Source organism: Amblyraja radiata, chromosome 3 (assembly GCF_010909765.2).
Source record: "Amblyraja radiata isolate CabotCenter1 chromosome 3, sAmbRad1.1.pri, whole genome shotgun sequence".
Lineage (NCBI taxonomy): Eukaryota > Metazoa > Chordata > Chondrichthyes > Rajiformes > Rajidae > Amblyraja > Amblyraja radiata.
In genome coordinates, this window is record NC_045958.1 from 91,436,784 (window position 1) to 91,458,060 (window position 21,277).

The 21,277-nt window shown below is 42.1% G+C and overlaps 1 protein-coding gene across 2 annotated transcripts in view; it reads left to right on the forward strand.

Annotated features, from left to right (window-relative positions):
• The window catches only part of galnt7 (polypeptide N-acetylgalactosaminyltransferase 7), a 114,468-nt gene that overhangs the window by 36,032 nt on the left and 57,159 nt on the right, over nucleotides 1–21,277 (forward strand). For both annotated transcript variants that reach the window (XM_033018315.1, XM_033018314.1), the window contains exon 2: nucleotides 5,656–6,101. In XM_033018315.1, coding sequence (XP_032874206.1) covers nucleotides 5,656–6,101 — 446 coding nt within the window. The remainder of the gene's footprint in view (nucleotides 1–5,655; nucleotides 6,102–21,277) is intronic.

Sequence of the window (21,277 nt, forward strand, 5' to 3'; positions counted from 1 at the left end):
TGAATTACAAGGGAAAAATGGAAGAACACAACATTTATTTGCAGCATTGACGGATTTAAGAATTAACTAAAAAGATTTAAATAAGCACTGAAGTAGCAGAGATTTACTTCCAGATGGCATGATGTAGTAAGTTTGTATAATGCCTTTCATAACCACCGAAGATTCACAAACAAGCAGTTATACAGTTATGAAGTATGATAATTGTGATATACAGTAATAGGGAAACAGGAGCCTAAACAAGGTTTTGTGGGCAGCCCTGAAATAAAAGGCTTTATGATCTGTTTTAGCAAGTGCTTGAGGGATAAATGTTGGTCAGGAATTTTGGATAATCTCTCACACAAGCTCTAGATCTATGACGTTTAGCTGATATTTCTAAGAGGCTTTGATTCAACGTATCATCTAAACATCATGTACTGAATGCTGCAAAACTTGCATTACTTGCTCAGGCTTTTGGGATTTGAATTCACAACCAACTAATTCAAAGGCAAGGTCATGCCATAGTATGATCCTTATCTCACAATTTTTGCTTTTAAATCTCTGGCCTTCCTCCAACCGCCTGCCGATCAAAACCCCCCTCGCCTGTATCCACCTATCACCTGTGTAGGAAGGAACTGCAGATGTTGGTTTATACCGAAGATAGACACAAAATGCTGGAGCAACTCAGCAGGTCAGACAGCATCTCTGGAGAAATGGAATAGGTGACGTTTCGGATCGAGACTGAGGGTTTTGACCTGAAATCTCACCTATTCCTTGTCTCCAGAGATGCCGTCTGATTCGCTGAGTTACTCCAGCATTTTGTGTCCGCCTATCACTTGCCAGGCTTTGTCCCGCCCTTCCTCTCATCCAGCTTCTCCCCCCACTTCCACTCCCCCCACTCCCAGCCCCAACCACAAAATATCACCTATCATGTTCTCCCACTAAATTACTCCAGCATTCTGTGTGTTTTTTTGTAAACCAGCATCTGCAGTTCCTTGTGCCTACATACCTACTTCTAGTATTTTAAATGTTTGTTTTGGGTTCCAGATTTTAAGTGCAATATAATATTATTTGAATGGATAAAGAATGTCAATAATTGAAAATAAGTTGAAGGTAGACCCAAATTGCTGGAGTACCTCAGCGGGACAGGCAGCATCTCTGGAGAGAAAGAATGGGTGATGTTTCGGGTCGAGACCCTTCAGACTGATTGAAAATAAGTTTGTTGCTTAAATTTACATGGTGATTTCCATTTCTCGGTGTAATAGTGGAGGTCAATAGTAATTTGATGCAAGAATCAAGAGAAAAAGAAGTGCATAGGAAGCAGAGGTATCTGAATTTACTATTGCTGAAAGGGCCAGAATGACCTCTGGACTTGGGCTTGTTGATCTGTAACACATCTACTGCAGGTTAATGTCACTTATCATTACTCTCCCATGAACATTAACTGCTCTTGTGCAGGTGATGTGAGCTCTTAACTCGGTCACTACTTGGAAACAAAGAAGCCTCAACCATGCATTCAAGCAAACTGAAAGCTGCACCTAATTACAGTACCTAACCGGACATTGTGATTTACCTTCACAAAAAGACCAATCGTCCACATCAAATATCAAAGCAGGTCCTAAAGTAAAGTTTTCCATGTAGAATCCCTCCTTTTAAGCAAAATGTGAATGATCTGATATCTCAAAACACTAGGAATTCAATAGTCATGACTGTAGGAGTTCTGAAATGAAATCAGATAATGCATTAGCTTTAAGAAATTCTCCTTTGACCATCCCTCCATTTATATCTCTATTCTCCTCTAGCCCTCTATCCCTCTGGTTTAAAGCCTTATGCATCTCCATTTCTCCTTGCATTACACTTGTAGCCTTGTATTCAGCTACCTAGGTCCTTGTCAAAACTTTTTGCGTTTAGTTTAGAGATATTGCATGGAAAAAGGCCCTACTGAGTCCAAGCCGATCATCGATCACATATTTACATTGTTTTTTTTGTTATCCCTCTTTCTCAACCACTCCCTACACACCAGGGACAATTTTATTTTACAGAAGTTAGTTAACCTACAAACCTGCGTGTTTTGGAATGTGGGAGAAAACCAGATCACCTGGAGCAAACCCACGTGACTAAAGACAGCACTCGAGGTCAGGATCGAACCCGGGTCTCTGGCGCTGTAAACCAGCTTTAGTTTAGTTTTGAGATACAACCGGGAAACAGGCTCTTCGGCGCCAACCTGTGATCACCCATACGCTAGTTTTATCCCACACACTAGGGACAGTTTACAGAAGCCAATTGTCCGACAAACTTGCACGTCTTTGGAATGTGGGAGAAATCCGGAGCACCTGGAGAAAATCCTCGCGGTCACTGGGTGAAAGTACAAACTCTGTACGGACAGCTGTGCCTGCTTCTTCTGTAAAGCTATCTCTGGAGAAACATTTGGTCAATTGTCCTGTCATCTCTGCAGCTAAGTCTCAATATTTGTCTGATCGTGCTTTTGTGATACATCTATATTAAATGCTGTATAATTGCAAATAACTGGAACAGTTCCTCAAGAAAATAAACTTTAACCAAGAACCAATCAACCGTTGCTAGTCTTTTTGTTATTAATGAAAGTGCTTGTGCAATTCACCAGCACCAGTTATAAAGATTGGGCAATATCGAATGTCAATGGCATACATCATTAACAAAATTTCTCAGAGCTGTTTCTGTGCTCATTATTAACTTCATCTAGAAGCTGATCTTGTTCCTAAAACTGGTCATGTCTCCTGATCATGCCATGGTGATTTTCTGATTATTCCACTCGATTGTGCATTTAAAAAAAATAATTTTAAAATTTATTATTGCTTTATAAACCTACTTTGTTTAAAGTCTTTAACATGCTAATTCTGACAGTCATTACCTTTGGTAATGTTTAATGTTTAGGCAGTATTCTGTCCCAAGAGCTATATAAGTATAATGCTTAGGAAACTTTCTGACTTATCTGTGCCTTCCCCCAACTTCAGTTGTTGTACAAAGAAGACTTCATTTATGTAACGTTTATTCACAACACTTACAAAGAGCTTAATAGCCAACAGAGTACTTTGAGTATGTCAGCATTGTAATACAGGAAATACTGGAGCCAATATATGAACAGAAAACAAACCGCACAAAACACTCAACTGTCTGATATGGACTGAAAATTAGATTTTTGAAATGTTGAGGGAGGGAAAGATGTTGGTCAGGGCTAGACACAAAATGCTGGAGAAACTCAGCGGGACAGGCAGCATCTCTGGAGACTGATCAAGTCTGAAGAAGGGTCTCGACGGTCAGTCTCCAGAGATGCTGCCTGTCCCGCTGAATTACTCCAGCATCTTCAGTTCCTTCCTACACATGTTGGTCAAGGCATCAGGGTAACTGCTCTCTTAAAATAGTATATTGAGCTTCATCCCTTGCTGGTAATGCAAATGGTAAGATTCTGATAATCTATTCTTCAGAATTCCAAATGGTTTGGCATCTGGCTCTGCAGCGTGCCGTTTCCTGTACTCCCTTTAAACCACAGAGGCCTGGTTTTCCATGCACCCGTTTTAGTTTGCAGGTGCCACATTTGGTGCGTTTTCTTTAAATTTGCACTACACCCATTTTCTGTGCTCCCCTTACACTTGCCAAATCCCCGTTTCCCACACCCTCTTTAAACCTGGTTCAAGTGCTCCCTTTCAACTCAGCAGGTTCTCACTGGAAAATGTATTGCACTACTGAGTACCATCTTAAAATATGTGAATTAAAGTCCATAATGAAGTGCTTCGAGAACTTGGTTATAACGCAAATCAACTCCTGCCTCAGAAATGACTGGGATCCACTTCAATTTGGTGTCACCACAAGGGGTCAACAGCAGATGCATTGTCATTGGGTCTCTACTCTGCTCTGGACCATCTGGATAACAGGAGCATAAACATCGAACTGCTGTTCATCAATTACAGCTGGCGTTCAACACTATCCCCCCCCCCCCCCCTTTCCAAATTCGTCACCAAACTTGAAGACCTGGGTCTTTGTACCTCTTTGCAAATGGATCCTTGAATTCCTCATTGGCTGACCTCAATCAGTGCAGATCAGTAACAACATCTCCTCCTCACTGATTATCAACACAGGTGCACCTCAAGGCTGTGTGCTTAGCCTCCTGCTCTATTCTCTTTACACCCATGACTGTGTGGTTAAGCACAGTTCCAATACTAGCTATAACTTTGTTGACGACACCACTGAGGTTGGCTGATAGGTGAGCTCTCAGGAGCAAGATCGAACACTTGGTTGAGTGGTACCACAACAGCAACCTCTCGCTCAACATCAAGACCAAGGATTGTTGACTTCAGGATGAGGAAGTTGAGACACCATGCACCATTTTTTTTTTTTGTGACTGAGAGGAATGGCAGCTTCAAATTACTGGGCTTAAAACATGTTGGATAACCTGTCCTGGGCCCGGCACATAGATGCAATCACGAAAAAGGCAAACCAGTGACTATAATTTCTTAGACGTTTAAAGAGATTTTGTAAGTACTGTAGAAAGTATCCTAACTGATAGTATCATGGCCTGGTATGGCAGTTTCAAAGCATAGGAACGCAAGAGACTGCAGAGAGTGGTTGACTCAGCCATTGCAGACACAGAACTCCCCTCCATCTAAATCATCTACATGAGATGATGCCTTCCGGAGATACCATCTATCATCAAGAATCTCTACAACTGGGCCATGCCATTTTCTCTCTGCTACCATCGGGCAGGGGGTACAAAAGCCTGAAGTCCCACACCACCAGATTCAAGAACAGTTACTTTCTTACAACTATCAGGTTGTTTAACCAATCTATACAACCCTAATCCTACCTTAACAACGAAACACTGGCCCCACAGCAGAAGCGTCCACGTCGCGGGGTGGAAACTGGAAGTATCCCAAGCTAATTCTGCTGCCACCATCATCTATTGCAACAAGTGATGGCTCCCACTGATTGTCGCTTGAAGCTTGCGTCCTTTTCAGGACGGACAATGACAGCGATGTCAACATTTGAAACATGGAAGATGGACGCGAAAGAAGAAGAATGAAACACTTGGCCCACCACTTGCACTACAATGGACTTGGTTTTATTTCTCTATTCATGGTTTTGAACTAATGTCTTGTTATTTTACACAATCTTTCTTTTAGAATTTTCGTCTGACTCTGAGCCCAAAATGGTACGGCAATCAAGATTTTGGCATTTTACCTGTATCTCATCGTCCCCGGATGTCAAATTATTAAGATTTTACTGTAGTCATGACTACACATTCAACTCCATTTCTGAAATGCAGTTTTGTTGTGGTCATGCTAAATCTATGGATTTTATGAAAGCCTTAGAACATTTTGCCTTGGCAGATCACATGAATCGACATTACGAAACTTTTTGTGGAATGTATACACGGTTTAAATGAGTGTTTCCCATCACATGCTAGTGTTCAATTTAGGTTTAATCTTTCAGTGATACTATTGCTAAGAGAAGCACTTAAGCTTCCAACCCCACAAAATTCAGGAAGCAAACATTTGCAAATAATAGAGATGACGAGATCAGTGGTTGATTAGCGTAGAATTAAAGGTCACGGGGGACACAGCATAAAGTTATGATACCACTGTTCATATTAGTTTTTTGAAATTTTCTATCACTAATATTTTTGTTATCTGCTTACCTTTTTAGCCCGGAAGAGATGTCAACAAGCCAAATATTCCCAATAATGGACCTGTTGTGAATAACAAATTTCAACCCGTTGTCCCTTGGCCTCAAGTTGAAGGAGTGGAAGTGGACCTCGAATCAATTCGACTAAAAAATAAAAATGTACCCCAGCAGGGTGCTGCTGACAATAACCAACAGAATGCAATACAGAAACAGTATCTTACTTTCAAGCCACAGAAATTTGCTTACCCCGATCCCGTGTTGAAAAATGGTGTGTTGGGGAACTTTGAGACCAAACAAGCTGAACCACCGGGCGTTGCCAATGGCCCCGGAGAAGAAGCAAAGCCTTTGGTACTGGGTGCTGAATATAAAGATGTTGTGCAATCAAGCATCAAGGAATTTGGTTTCAACATGGTGGCCAGCGATCAAATATCACTGGATCGATCGATCAATGATCTGAGACATGAAGAGTAAGTGAGAAATGAATGTAAAGTTTTATTCCTCGTCAGTATATTGAATTGCAAGTCTTTCCACTGCAGTCATCTTTCTGCTGCATCAGAAAAGGATATATTTTTTAAATAGCCTAAGTATCCAAATAACAACTAATCCCATTCACACAAGAATTCACAATATAACATGATCTCACTGTCATGAATTTATATTCCAGATGGAAGGAATTTAATGTTTAATTCCCATAAATTAATCTAGAAACATCCACTCAATATAATTAAAAAAACATTTTTTTTTGCACAATACATGGGACTAAAACTGATATTTAGTATAAAAATATTGACTATGGATAGACAATAAAATAAAATATAGACGATTTAGATGCTCTTATGACATGATAGTCCAAAAAAAAGAGCATTTAAATCAACTTGCGAGTGGGTTTTTCTGGAACGCGATCAATTGGAACGTTGCATTTGTGGTGAATTTGAACCCCATATCAGCAGGAAAAACACTGCCGGTTCGTATGGGGCCCAAATCACATTTTCGCATCGTAAGATTTGATTAAAGCCATCCCAAGAAACAAGTTTATATGTAAAATAAACGACTTACATTTTGTTTTGTCCCATTTGTTTTGTCCCATGCGATCGTCACGTTAGAAGTCGTTTTTAATTTTAATGTAATTTTTAAAAAATCGGGAACGGAAGTCGGATCGATTATTGTTCAGCAGCTAGCAGCCCGAGGAAGTCCGCCTCCGACAGGCAGTAGAAAACAACATTTTAATCCCGCCCCCCCCCCCCTCTCAAAGGCGCCAATGTCGCGCACACGGACATAGGCAGAACTGCAGCGCCGCTGAGGGTAAGTTTTGTAAAATCGCTAGTGTTTGTTAGATTATGATCAGGGATAGGGACGTTCTTTGTCCTTCTGCCTTACTTAACAAACTATGGTTAGCTAACTCAGGATGCATTAAATATTGGATCTGTGCAGCTGTCATTTTTTTTGTGCTCTTATCAAGTCAGTCTTGTGTGTCACAAGATGCCTTTAGTTGTTGCTTGCTACTGAATGGGCAAGAAGAGTACCGTTTATAGTTGGATTGTTAGAATTCAAGTGCAGACGTATTTTGTTGTACGCTGCTTTTGTTTACAAAAAGAGTTCAGCAATTGACAGCCTTTAGTTTTAAACTTAATATTTCTATTCTAGGTTTGAATCATATCATTTCTTGGCCTTGCGGTGATAGAGAATGACCCAGAAAAGTACTGCTTTACTTCAGTTTTAGAAGTAGTAGAAGCAAGTACAATTAACATGATTAAAAGACTTTTGGACAGGATGGTTTCGAGGGATATGGGCCAAGTACAGGCAAATGGGACTAGTTCACTGTGATACTTTGGTTGGCATGGACAAGTTGTGCTGACAGGCCTGTTTCTGTGCTGTATGACTTTGTGGCATTAAGTATGTAGCACAATGAGATGAGAGCAATGATTAGAGAAATGAAAAAATTGTTGAAACAATCTTTGACCATTCGGTGGATCCGAAATGTGAGGATCTGAATCTCTGTTGATATCCACGTGAAACTGGACAAAATAACTATAGCACATTTCACAGATACTGTCTGTCTTGCCAAGTATTTCCCTCTTCCAACATTTACTGTTTTATTTGAAATGTTCAGCATCAGTGGTGTTTTGTGAATAAATCTGAAGTGTATTTACTTAAAAGCTAACCTATATCTCAGGAATTATCCTGTGGGTGGATTGCGAAAGAATACAATAGTAAGTGATTCTTGCTACAACTGTGTGCACAGTTTTGATGTCCTTATTTAACCAAGTATGTTCTTCATTGGAGAATATGACGATTCACAGACTGAGAATTATCAAATGAGGAAAGATTGAGCAGTTTTGGTCTGAATTCATGTGTAAAAAGGAGCTGCAGATGTTGGTATATACTGAAGATAGACGCAAAGTGCTGGAATGACTCAGCGCGTCAGGCAGCATTTCTGGAGAAAAAGGATGGGTGACGTTTTGGGTCGGAACCCCATCTGAAGAAAGGTCCCGGCCCGAAACGTCACCCATCGTTTTTGTCCAGAGATTCACCAGCACTTTGTGCCTATCATTGGTCTGGATTCATTTGAATTTTGAAGAATGAGAGGAGAAGGATGAAGCCTATAAAGAATTCTGAGGAGGTTTGAAACAATATTTACATTCCTTGTTGGGGAATCTAGAACGAGAGGCATGGTTTCAGAATAACGGATTGCCTTTTTAAGATTGCGATGTGATTGGATTTATTTCTGACAGGGTCATTGCACCCGGAGGTATTCTGTACCATGGTAATATGTGGAGGCCGAGACATTGATTTTTGTTTTACGCTGTCGTTTATCCTGGTCCTATTTCTTTGTATTAGCCACCTGTTGTTATAGAATACCCACAAATGATAAAAGAAGCAATTAAACCATAATTTTATTTTCCTCAACGTATGTCGAAATCTATTCTGGTAGCAAAAAGGGCAAAGTGCAGGTAACATATGCAAACAGAGATTATACAATGTGTTTCTTTATCGAAGCTTGTGCCACGAATAAAGCAAACACACCCTGCTCAAAAGGGAGTGGTGGCATGGTGAGTATATTATTTGATGAAAAAGTAATGTATCAACTGATGATTCAGACATGTATTCAAATATCACCACAGTAGCTGGGAACTGTAAGTTCATTTTTTAGTTATGTATGTAAAGAACTGGTACCATTCACAGTAACCATTAAACAACCTGTTTGACATTTCTAAAACATCCATCTTTCTAAAATCCATTTAAGGAATGAACTCTGTTGTTCTTGCCTAGGTGGGAGAAGGTATGATGTAACACTGGCAGGCAAGATTCACAGCAATCAAAAGCATTCTATAAGTATATTAAGTACCAAAGGGTAACCAGGGCACATTAGGAACCAGGGGCAGGCTGTATGTGGAGAAAGAAATGGTGGGTGAGATATTAAATTAGTACTTTTCCACTATATTAACTCTGGATAAAGAAATTATAGTTGAAAGCAGTGGTAGCAATAGATAATGACCTGGTGCTCATCTGTGGAGTCATGGTTCGAGGATAGGTAGGAGGAGGTGACCGAGAGCTAGCGCCTAGCCTCGGCCCAGTAGAGATCAGCCCGTCAGTCTACCAGGGCACCTCCCTTATCGGCGGGTTTGATGTTAATGTCAGGATTGTTGCAAAGTGAGCTAAGGGCTGTACATTTGGAGGGGGTATGGTCTAGTTGATGGATTCAGCGAGGGAGAGTTGTAGAACAAATTATCATTGAAAAGGAGGAGGTTTGAGATGTTTCAGCAGGCTTAAAAATTGATTACTTCCTAGGGCCCATTGTAATGGATTTAACTCATGGAAGATGGTGCGCATGGTTTTCAGTGATGACCCCATTTGACTAAATGGATTTAACTTCTCAAATAGGTAACTAGTATGCAGATATGGGTAATAATGTTGATGTAGTCTACAGGAACTCTAAGGCCTTTGACAAGTTCCCACATGGGTGAATTGGCCCAAAGGGCAAGAGTCCATTGGAAAGAGGATCATTTGACAAATTGCATTCAAAATTGGTTTGGTGATAGAAAGCGAAAGGTGGTGCTTTTGGAGTGGTATACTGAAAGCCTTAGATTAATGGTCTGGAAGTGAATGCAGGAGGAATAATTAACAAGTCTATATGTAACATGCAATTTGGTGCTGTTATTGATAACAATGAAGATGGTCTTTGGCTGCAGAATGATGTAGAGGAGTTGGTAAGACAGAAATGTTGTAGAGTCATTGAAATGTGCCGCACAAAAGCAGAACACGGCCGACAGACCATCCTGTCTGTACTGATCTCATTAGCCTGCATTAGACCCAAATCCCCATCTGTTTTTCTGACCACTGTCCACTTGCCTTTAAATGTTGTCATTGTATTGCCTTGCCATATAAGAAATGTAGGAGTATACTTAAGAAGGCAAATGGGGGGTGTATAAAATGGACCAGGCAGCCAAGGTAAAGGAAAAGAGGTTCTACAGGTAATATTGAAGAGGCTCAAGACTCAATAGTGTTTTATTGTCACTTGTCCCTAAACGGAACAATTAAATTCTTATTTGCAGCAGCACAGCAGATATGTAACTGTTGTACTCTTGTATATTAAGAGTAAAAGGATGACTCGTGATGAGAATAGATCCCCTTAAAGATAAGTATGGCAGTATTGTGTGGAGCTATAAGAAATATATTAATATATTAAATTAATATTTCTCATCCTTTTTTACTGAGAAGAAGAATGTGGAAGCTAAGGAGTTAAGACACGAGTTTAGAGATACAGAATGGAAACAGGCCCTTTGGCCCACTGAGTCCATGAGGATCATTGATTCCCCCGTTCGCACTAGTTCCGTGTTACCTCACTTCCGTGTTACCTGCACGTCTTTGGGATGTGGGAGGAAACCGGAGCACTCATAGGAAGCCAATGTGGGTCACAGGAAAAAAATGCAAACTCCACATAGACAGCAGCCGAGATCAAGTTTGAACCCGGGTCTCTGGCGCTACAAGGCAGTAGCTCTACCACTGTGCCATCCTAATGTTGACCTTGAGCAGCTCTGCAGCAGTTTATTTTTTTTGCTCAATTTAATATCTGCAGTCTTCTGTTGAAGAATGGCTGGTCATTTATCTTTCTTCACTAACCTCATCTCACTTAATTTCCTTAATATCTAAAAATGCATCAACCTATGTCTTGAATATATCCATTGACTGAGCCTCTGCAGCCCTCCTGGGTAAAGAATTTCAAAGATTCACTGTCCTCTGAATGAGGACATTTTGATTCATTTAAGCTTTAAATGGCTGTTCTTTATTTTTGAAATTATGGACCCCGATTCCAAGCATCTTCTGTGTCTTATCATGCCTTGTATGAATTTTGTCAGTTTCAATGAAAAAGTGTAGGCCAGCCTGCTTAAACTCTCCATTGGGAGAATTACCTCATCCTTGGAATCAGTCTTGTGTTCCTTCAATCACAAATATCTGGCCTAGGCAGAGAGACCAGATCCATGTAGAGAGTATTCCAGTTGTAGTCTCACCAGGTGTTGGAAAGAACTGCAGATGCTGGTTTAAATCGAAGATTGACACAAAAAGCTGGAGTAACTCAGTGGGACAGGCAGCATCTCCGGAGAGAAGGAATGGGTGATGTTTTGGGTTTTTGACCCTTCTTCAGGCTGATGCTGCTTGTCCCGCTGAGTTACTCCAGCTTGTAGTCTCTCCAGGGTTCGATGTGATTGCAGAAAGGACAAATTGGTATGAGTAAAGTACAATTTCAGGAAACGGCAGAGGGGATTTGTTGCATGGTGGTTTGTGGAATTTGAGGAAGTCATGCATTGAAATCTTCATCTGACGTGCCCTTGTGGGTGGTTAATGGTGCATTCATCCATCATTATGAATCTGTAACTATTTGCACAGGAGCGTCTAAATCAGTGTCTCCGCCCCTGGCAGCAGCCGTGATGTGTTTATTTTAATCCATTTATTCTGTCCCCATTATTTGATCAGGTAAATGATGTTCAGTACTTTTATTTTTCCTGGCAGTCATATGCTATCCACCACTGGTGATTGCTCAGTGGCAGCTGAACACAGTATAATGAAGTGTATTCACACACTCCCATGTACTTTGAACGTGTTGACAGGAAGATTCCAAAGCCCTGACTGACAATGTTCTACATTACAGTCCAGCCAAAGCTATGCACAACATTATTTTTTTTAACCTCTTTTGATAACAGTACAACCATTCAATGTAGATGACCAGAGGCGTGTGTATTAGACGTGAATTGTGAGATCATTGCAAGGGGCTTAGTCGTGATTTCCTTTGCAAAAGCTATTGGAGTGGTGCCATTATTACCATTTCCTGTTTATTCAATCCACCATTTGGCTGAATGTTAGACCTCAAAATAGTGTGCTGTTTTGACCAAGTGCTGCAAAATTGTCATCATAACATTTCTCTTGCCAGTTAAATCTGTAATTAATCCCACACTGGAAATCAAGTTACAGTAAGTCAATAATTTCCATTAATATGGCACCTTTAACATGGAAAAATAATCTTCAGAGATTTCAGAGTGCAGTTAAATAAAGTTATTAAGAGATTGACCAAAACACTAATGCGAACGATTTTCAAGAGGGGCACAAAGTCTTTTACCCAGAGTTGGGGAATCAAGAACCAGAGGGCATAGGTTTAAGGCGAGAGGGGAAAGATTTAATAGGAACCCGAGGGGCAACTTTTCCACAGGAGAGTATATGGATGGTGAGTATATGGAACGAGCTGCCATTGGAGGTAGTTGGAGCAGAAGCTATAACTACATTTATAAGACTTTTGGACAGGTACATGGATCGGAATTGGAGGGATATAGGCCAAACATGCTATATGACTTAAGGTGGAGGAGTTTACTGCAGTAATTCCAAATCAAATGACCAGTTTACCTGATGGTATTTCAATTCATGGTGGAATGAAGCTAGGACTGTGGAAGGACAGAGTTAAGGAACAATTTGGGCAAGGTGTATAAAGTTACAGAAATAGTGAGGGGGAAAGCTTTAAGTGTAAATGCTGTCAGTTGGAACCCTAACCTCATAACAGTGAAGCTTGTGAGCAGAAGTGATGGTGGCCTTAACAATCATGAATAGTATAGACAGTAGATGGTGATAAACTTGCCACAACAGCTGCTAGTGTCATTCTACCGTTGCTCCATGGAAAGTGTCCTGACACATGGCATCCTGGTGTGGTATGGCAATAGTTCTGCGGCTAACAAGAAGGCTCTGCAGAGAGTCATCAACACAGCCTGAAAAAAACCCAACACACATCTGCCTGCCCTGGAAGAGATCTATTTGCTCTCGTTGCCTGCGAAAGGCATCACGCATACTAAGGCTCACCTCATCCCGCACATCACTTGTTTGCCCTTCTGCCCTCAGGAAAGTGTTACAGGTCCATCAAATCACACGCCACAAGATTATCGAACAGTTTCTACCCCAAGGCCATCACCACTTTGAACTCTGCACTTAATACACACCCCCACCATAGCCAATATTTTGTACTGCTATAACACTATACTGTGGAATATTGCTGTCATGAACCTCCTTGAAACAGATTGGTAAGAATTTTAATCTTGCCCCATTCCCTGCCCTTCGAAAGTCTCTGGGGTGGCACAGTGGTGCCGCAGTAGATTTGCTGCCTTTCAACACCAGAGACCCGGGTTCAATCCTGACCTCGGATGCTGTCTGTACGTTTGTACGTTTTCCCTGTGACCACGTGGGTTTTCTCCAGGTCCCCTGGCATCTTCCCACATTCCAAAGATGTACAGGTTTGTAGGTTAATTTGCTTTGGTAAAAATTGTAAATTGTCCCTCATGTGGAGGAAAGTGCTAGTGTATGAGGTGATCACTGGTCGGCGCAGACTCGGTGGGCCGAATGGCCTGTTTCTGTGCTGTATCTCTAAATTCTAAAGTCTAAAGAAGAGTTAGATGAATCCACCTGTGGAACTCGTTCCTTATCTATGAACAGTTTTCTTAAAAAAAAAAAGGGGGCTTGAACCAAAGGCCATACAGAACCTAACCTGTGTTGGCGTTGTATCAGTATATTTAAAAAAATAATCAGAGGGCAGCTTTTTCCCCTGTGGAACAGCAGTTGAGGATGTGAGCTGAAGAACCACAAATGTTAGGTTAGTAAATGTTGCTGAGGACATTAACGCCAGTGAAGACATTGAACCTTTATGCCCCTGTCCCACCTAGGAAACCTGAACAGAAACCTCTGGAGACTTTGCGCCCCACCCAAGGTTTCCGTGCGGTTTCCGGAGGTTTTTGTCAGTCTCCCTATCTGCTTCACCTACCTGCAACCTCCCGACAACCACCTGCAACCCCCGGGAACCCCCATTCTGCTGCTTTTAGAGCCATTATTTAAAATTCTTGAAAGTCTGTCAAAAAGACCTTGTACGTCCCCATGTTGACAAAAGTGCCAACAAGCGTTTCACCTGTAAGAGGTCATAAAGTCATGCAGCACAGGATGACATGAACTCTCCCACGATTCAGTCAGAAGAGGCAAATTACAAAAGCCAACTAACGTGCTAACCTGCACGTCTTTGGGCTGTGGGAGGAAACCAGAGCATCTGGGGAAGTGCTCATACTGTCAGGTAGAACATCCAAACTTTTCATTGGCAGCACCAGAGGTTAAGTTTGTTCCCGGTAGCTGGACCTGTGAGGCAGAAATTCTATTAGCTGTGCCACGGTGCCAATCCAAACAAAAGAAAATGCTGCAAGATCTAAAATGTAAAATAAAATGCTGCACAGCCAGGATTTAATTCATCCCAAATTGCCCCTTGAAGGTATGGCTATCTTCTTCAACCACAGTAGCCTGTATGATAAAAAGCACCGAGAATATGTACAGTGATATATAAAGGCATGGAATAAGTACAGGGGTCTGTAGTAATCAGGACAGAGTTTGACGTATCTCAATTTGTTTTGAAATCTGCACTTATAAACAATCACAGCTTCCAGTAATCTACTTTTATCCTTTAATATTGCAACCTGAAGCTTGTATATAACTGCAAATTGTACTGAACATGGAAACATAATGGCTTCAGCGTATGTTCAATTCTAAACATTAAGGCAACAGAAAAATTTGAAAATTGCATTGGAAATACAGATCGTGTCGCCTGCGATTTGATAGACACAATGTTTTTTTCAGAGGCTGCACTGTGTTGCAAGGCCGTTGTTCATGTGTGCGAAATCAGTCATGGTGACAAAAAAGCTTGGATATATTTCCAAGGTTTTTCTTCCTGTTCTATAAAATAACTGTCAAAAAGAATGAGAAGCCTTTTAGATATGATCAAGTGGTGAAATAAGTGAAACCATATCAACAAGCAGAGGTTTGTCGTGTGATTTAGTTTTGTCTGCCATCAAGAAAGTGTGGCAGCTGGCAAAAGCTATAGCTCTCTAGCTCTCTCTCCATCCTCCAGAGTTAGAGACTGCAAATGAAATATCTGGATTTTCTGTTCTTAAAATAGACACATCGATTTTTCCTTGGCTTGTTGCATCTTTCTCTCTACTCACTAAACAATGGATCCTGCTATCGTTACCCGCCTCCTCCACCTCCATTCCCTTTGCTCCTCTGAACAAGATGACTCTTCCAAAATTCTTCACTGTCTTTGAATTAGTTCCTTGCTTGAATCTCTGCAGTGTTTCCTACAATACCAAAATAATTCTGTAGAGGTTGTGAGTGACCACAATATGGTTTCCACAGCTCTCTCAATTCTCTTAAGATAATTAAAGTACACCAATTACTTATTCAAAGCATCGTGTTCTGAGATTTACTTAATGTCTTTTTCTTGATTCCCATCATAATCGTAGATTGGAATACGAGTAGAATTTTTAGAATGCAGATTTACTCCTGTTTATGTGCCAGATGGGCATTTTTTAACCTACTTGATATTGCCTTAACCGAATATCTTCCCTTGTTTCCACCAAAAGGCAACTCTGTTTTAATCTTCTGGAATATCAACTAATTAAAGTCATGTCTAATTAATTTCCCCTGCAGCCCTTCTAGAATAGAGGCATAACATTTGCCTGCCTCCAATTTTCTCTCTAGCTTCCCACAGCGTCCTCGGTATTCTAGCTGTTAATCTCCGTAAATGTACATCGGTGATTTTGCATGCATTATGTTACTTTTATAAATCAACATTGACTTTGTCTAATGGAGGCACAAGGAATTGCAGATGCTGGAATTCTGACTCAGTGGGTCAGGCAGCATCTCTGGAGTACATGAGTTTTGTACATGGAGTTTGGGTCCCTTCCACAGACTCAACAAAAGGACAAAAAATATGTGGGTACATTTTAAAGACAGTATAATAAAAGTGATAAATGGACATTTAGAAAATAATTAACAGGATTTGATATTGTCTAATCTCATTGATTATTTTCTATATGTCCAGTCAGAAGAAGGGTCTCAACACGAAACATCACCCATCTATGTTCTCCTGAAATGCTGCCTGACCAGCTGAGTTACTCCTGCGCTTTGTGTCCTTTTGTACATTCTTCATAATCTAGCCTAGTAATTTTCATAGTTGCTGTGTAGCTCACTGCACAGTAATACCCTGTTTTCTCACACTTAAAGAGTTGGTTCCTATTAAATCTTTCCCCTCTCGCCTTAAACCTATGTTGGGGTGGCAGGAAGTGACCAAAGGGATGATGCATGCATCAGTTCTTGAGCCCCAGCTATTCACAATATATATCGCTGATCTGGATGAGGGAATGAAATGCAACATCTCCAAGTGTGCATGTGAACAAAGCTATCAGAGAGTGTGAGCTATGAAGAGGATGCAGAGAGGTTCTTGTATGATTTAGACAAGTTTAGTTTATCGTCACGTGTACCGAGATACGGTGAAAAGTTTAGTATTGCGTGCTAACCAGTCAGCGGAAAGACTTTACATGCTTACAATCGAGTCATCCACAGTGTACAGATACATGATAAACATAGAAACATAGAACATAGGTGCAGGAGTAGGCCATTCGGCCCTTCGAGCCTACACCGCCATTCAATATGATCATGGCTGATCATCCAACTCAGTATCCCGTACCTGCCTTCTCTCCATACCCCCTGAAAGGGAATAACGTTTAGTGCAAGATAAAGTCCAGGAAAGTCCAATTAAAGAAAGTCTGTGGGTCTTCAATGAGGTAGATTGTAGCTCAGGACCGCTCTCAAGTTGGTGATAAGACAGTTCAGTTGCCTGATAGCAGCTGGGAAGAGACTGGCTGAATCTGGAGTTATGCTTTTTTGCACATCTGTACCTCTTGTCTGATGGGAGAGGGGAGAAGAGGGAGTGACCAGAGTGAGACTCGTCCTTGATTATGCTGGTCGCCTTGCCGAGGCAGCGTGAAGTGTAGATGCAGTCAGTGGAAGGGAGGTTGGTTAGTGTGATGGTCTAGGCTGTGTCCATAGGGCCTTGACGAGGTGGGGCGGAGGGACCTGCAAGCACTAGTCAATACATGCTGCCATGCCCAATTCTGAAAAATGAATGGCAAAGGTAATCTTACAAGTCAGATAATGTTTTTATTCAAGCACATCTCTGAATATTGTTTAGAGAATTGTTTGTTAGTGAGCTATGCAAACATTCTTTCACCTTTAACGAATTTTGCAAATTCCCAAGTTTGAATCGAGAGCTCAAAACCTGTTCGGTATTTAATGTTTGAAATAGACTTTTGTGCTTGATTAGGGTTACATGTTTTGCAGTGAAATTCTTTCCATTCCCTTTTCACCATATAATGACATTGGGTGTGAAATTTCTGCTCTTCCAGTCTTGAATGGCCAACTGGTTATTTGAAGACTGACCTCTGACTCTTGACTATCACATCAGAGAAAATACGGTCCATGCATCTAACTTGCTAATCAATTTAAGAATTTTGTCCATTGCAACCAGGTCACCTCTTATTCATGCAACCTGTTGACTCTCCCTGCATAGAAGAATCCTCCATGCAACCCTCCTCTGCCCTCCCTACTGTCCGCGTCCCCCTCCCTCCCCTCAACAGAAACGAAGCTGGTGAACCTTTCATGCACTCCCTCTATCAAAAGTTATTTATTTTTGTCAGTAGGGTAACCAGTCCTGTGCATAATAATTCAGAATTCAATACAATTGAAGGAAAGCATTTTTACTTTCACTCATCCTCTTGCAATAAAGGACAACATACTATTTACTTTCCTAAAGTTTAGAAAAACTACTTGGAAACAGGCCCTTTGGCCCACCGAGTCCACGGCAACCATCGATCACCCGTACACTTGTTCTATTTTATCGCACTTTAGCAACCTACACATTAGGGGCAATTTACAGAAGCCAATTAACCTACAAACCTGCACATCCATGCAAAGTGGGAGGAAACCGGAGCACCTACGCGTTCACAGGGATAACATGGAAACTCCGCACAGACAGCAGCCTAACCTACACTCTAATATCTTTTGGCTCATGGACAAGTACGCCCAGGTTCATCTGAGATCCAGCAGCTTAGTTTCTCTCACCATTTAAAAAAAACAAACACTTTTCCGTGTTTCCTACCAAAGTGGATGACCTCACAAATTTCACATATTTAGTTTGTCTGCCATGTTCTTGCCCATTTACTAAACCTGTTTATATCCTGCCTGACTTTGTCCTCTCAATCCAACTGGTTTCCAACTTTTTATTATCAGCAAAGAAAGCTGATATCTGTTACACTCCTCACCTAGTAAGAGCCTGTTAATCAAGAACCAGCTTGAGTGCTTCCTTGATCCTGTCTTGAAGATAGCCTGGCTACCCCCTCAGTGCTGCCCATCCAATCAGTCTATTTCCTCATTCGAGTGCAGATCAAATTGTAAGATGCGGGCCGGCACGGTGATTCAGCGGTATAGTTGCTGCCTTGCAGCGCCAGAGACCTGTGTTTGATCCTGACTACAGGTGCTGTTTGTACGGCGTTTGTACGTACTCTCCTTGACCGCATCGGTTTTCTTTGGGTGCTCCGGTTTCCTCCCACATTCCAAAGACATACAGGTTTGTAGGTTCATAGGCATTGGTAAAATTCTAAAATTGTCCCTAGTTGTAGGATAGCACTAGTGTACTGAGTGGTCGCTGGTCGGCGTGTACTCAGTGGGCCGACTGGCTTGTTTTCACCCTATATCTCTAGAGTCTAAACGTTGATAAAACTTATACCAATCAATGCTGCGTCCCAAACATTTACAATCTATCTTAATGATTTGGGTTAAGAGACAAACTACAATTCAGAAATAATGAGAGTTCGTAACCAATCCTAAATCCATGCCAGCATACCAATTTCCACTACCATTATTTCTGTATTGTACTTTGTCTACTCATCCAAATCGTTAATATAGATTATAAACAGTTGGGCCGCAGAATTAATTTCCCATGCCATCCCACTGGTCATAACCTTCCAACCTGAAAATGACTCATTTAGTTTAGTTCAGTTTCGAGATACAGTGCGGAAACTGGCACTTCAGCCCACCGAGCATGCGCTGACCAGAGATTTCCCCATACACTAGCCTTATCCTGCACACTAGGAGCAATTTAATATTTTTACTGGCCAATTAACCGGAAAATGCATACGTCATTGTAGTATGGCAGGAAACTGGAGCACCCTGGGTAAAAGCCACGTGGTCACGGGGAGAACGTACAAACTCCGTACAGACAGCACCCGCAGTCAAGTTCAAACCCGGGTCTCTGGCACTGAAAGGCAGCAACTCTACCGCTGTGCCACTGTCACGCTCATTTCCTCCCATCTGATTTGGTTTGTAACCATACCTTAATCCGTGCCTGTATACCAATTTCCACCCCCATTATTCCTGTAAATCGCAAACAGACCTGGGGCTGCGTGTGCAGCTGTTGACTTGTTCACTGGTGCCCTCTTTTGGTACTTTCCAGCATGCCAGGCAGCCAGTTCAAATTGCATTCAGTATCAGCAAAGTTGATCCATTTGAACAAAGTAATAAATTCTGCCCTTGGCATCGGTTCAAGGAAAGTTGCTTAGTAATAACTTTATTAGAAGTACAAAGGTTCAATAAATGACCTCCATTGCTGCACTGTGTATTTGTATGTTTTGCTATAAAGTTAAATCCAAGCACAAGAAAGGCCAGATCAAATCCGAGCCATGGATTATAATGTTTTGATATCCAACCCGATCTGAACCTAACATTTATAGTCTGGTCCTGTCAGCCTCTGGTGTGTGTAAGCATGGGTCAAAGAGACCAGTCTCTGCCAGGTTATAATGTATAACTTTTGCACAATTTAAATTATATTACCTGTTAAGGATCGAGTTGGGAATTATTGAAAATTTGATAAGATCATCGTGCAATTATGTTGAAGATAGATCCAAAACAAAGTAGCAAAATTACCTGCAGGTAATTTAAAGGTGAGTGATGTGAAATGTGTAGGAAGGAACGAATGGTGCTGATTTATACCGAAGATAGACACACAATGTTGGAGTAACCCAGCAGGTCAGGCAGCATCTCTGGAGAATAAGAACAGGGGATGTTTCGGGCAGAACCTTTCTTCAGACTCAGCCTCCAGAGATGCTGCCTGACCCACTGAGTCACTCCAGCTTTTTGTATCTATCTTGAGTAACGTGAAATGTATTTTCAACATTTCAAGTTGGAATTTATCATGGACCTTTAAGAGCAAAGGAGGCCAATCAACTCTTTTAATTATGCCATCGCTCACTGGGAGGATTTTTCCCCTGACTCGATATCGATCTGTTCAGAAAATGATACTTCTTAAAAGATGGGTGATTTTACTTCGGAGTCACGTGAGTGACTACGTGAAGAACCCGCTCAGTGCGCAGGCGCGGCATTACGCCAGCAGTGCAACAGCGGCAGCGGGAGTTAGGCTCTCCCGCAACAGATGAAACGGACCGTCAGGTGAGTACCCTGAGGTCGGGTTTTCTTTTACAGGGGAGCCCCTTTTTCTGCTTGTGTTTTACAGGCAGAGAAAAGGAGGCTCTGGAACAAAACTGTCCCCCGTTCGAGGAGGAACGTTTTCCGTCGGGGGGGAAGGGGGGCAGCAACAGGCGGTAGGAGCGACCCGGTGTTCCGTAATTCCCCGACACCGTGCCGAGGCCAGCCCGATAGCGGGCTGGATGTATAGCCACCCGAAGAGGCATCTGGCAGGTGTTCCCGATTTGGGACGGGACGTCTCTCCACCCGCACGGGGGGAGAGAGAGCTGCCTGAGCCGCTGGAGCGGCTCTCGGAGCAGGTGCCTGCGAGACGCGCTGCTTGAGGGGCGCTCTCGCTTCTACAAGGCACAAAAGCTCTAGAAGAAGGCGGTAGGAACATTTACCGGGCGCTCCGCTATCCCCGCGCCGAGGCCAGTCCCGCTAGTGCCTGAGCTGCGGGCTGGATGTTCAGCCATCCGAAGAGGCATCCGGCCGGTGGCTTCCGACTTGTCGGAGGGGACGTCTCTCCACCCGCATGGGAGAGAGACAGCCGCCTGAGCTGCTGGAGCGGCTCCTGGAGCAGGAGCTCCTGCGAGACACGCTACGTGAGGGGCAGTCTCGCTGGAGGGTTCAGGCATACCCTCCACAGTGCCTAGGCACTGCCCACCGCTTCCTCCTTAGTGTGGTTAGCTTTGGGGTGACCAGTGGCTGGGCTGGTCATGAAGAGGGGTCACTGGCTGAACAAAATCGGGAGTATGCTTGAGGTACAGGATCAGGA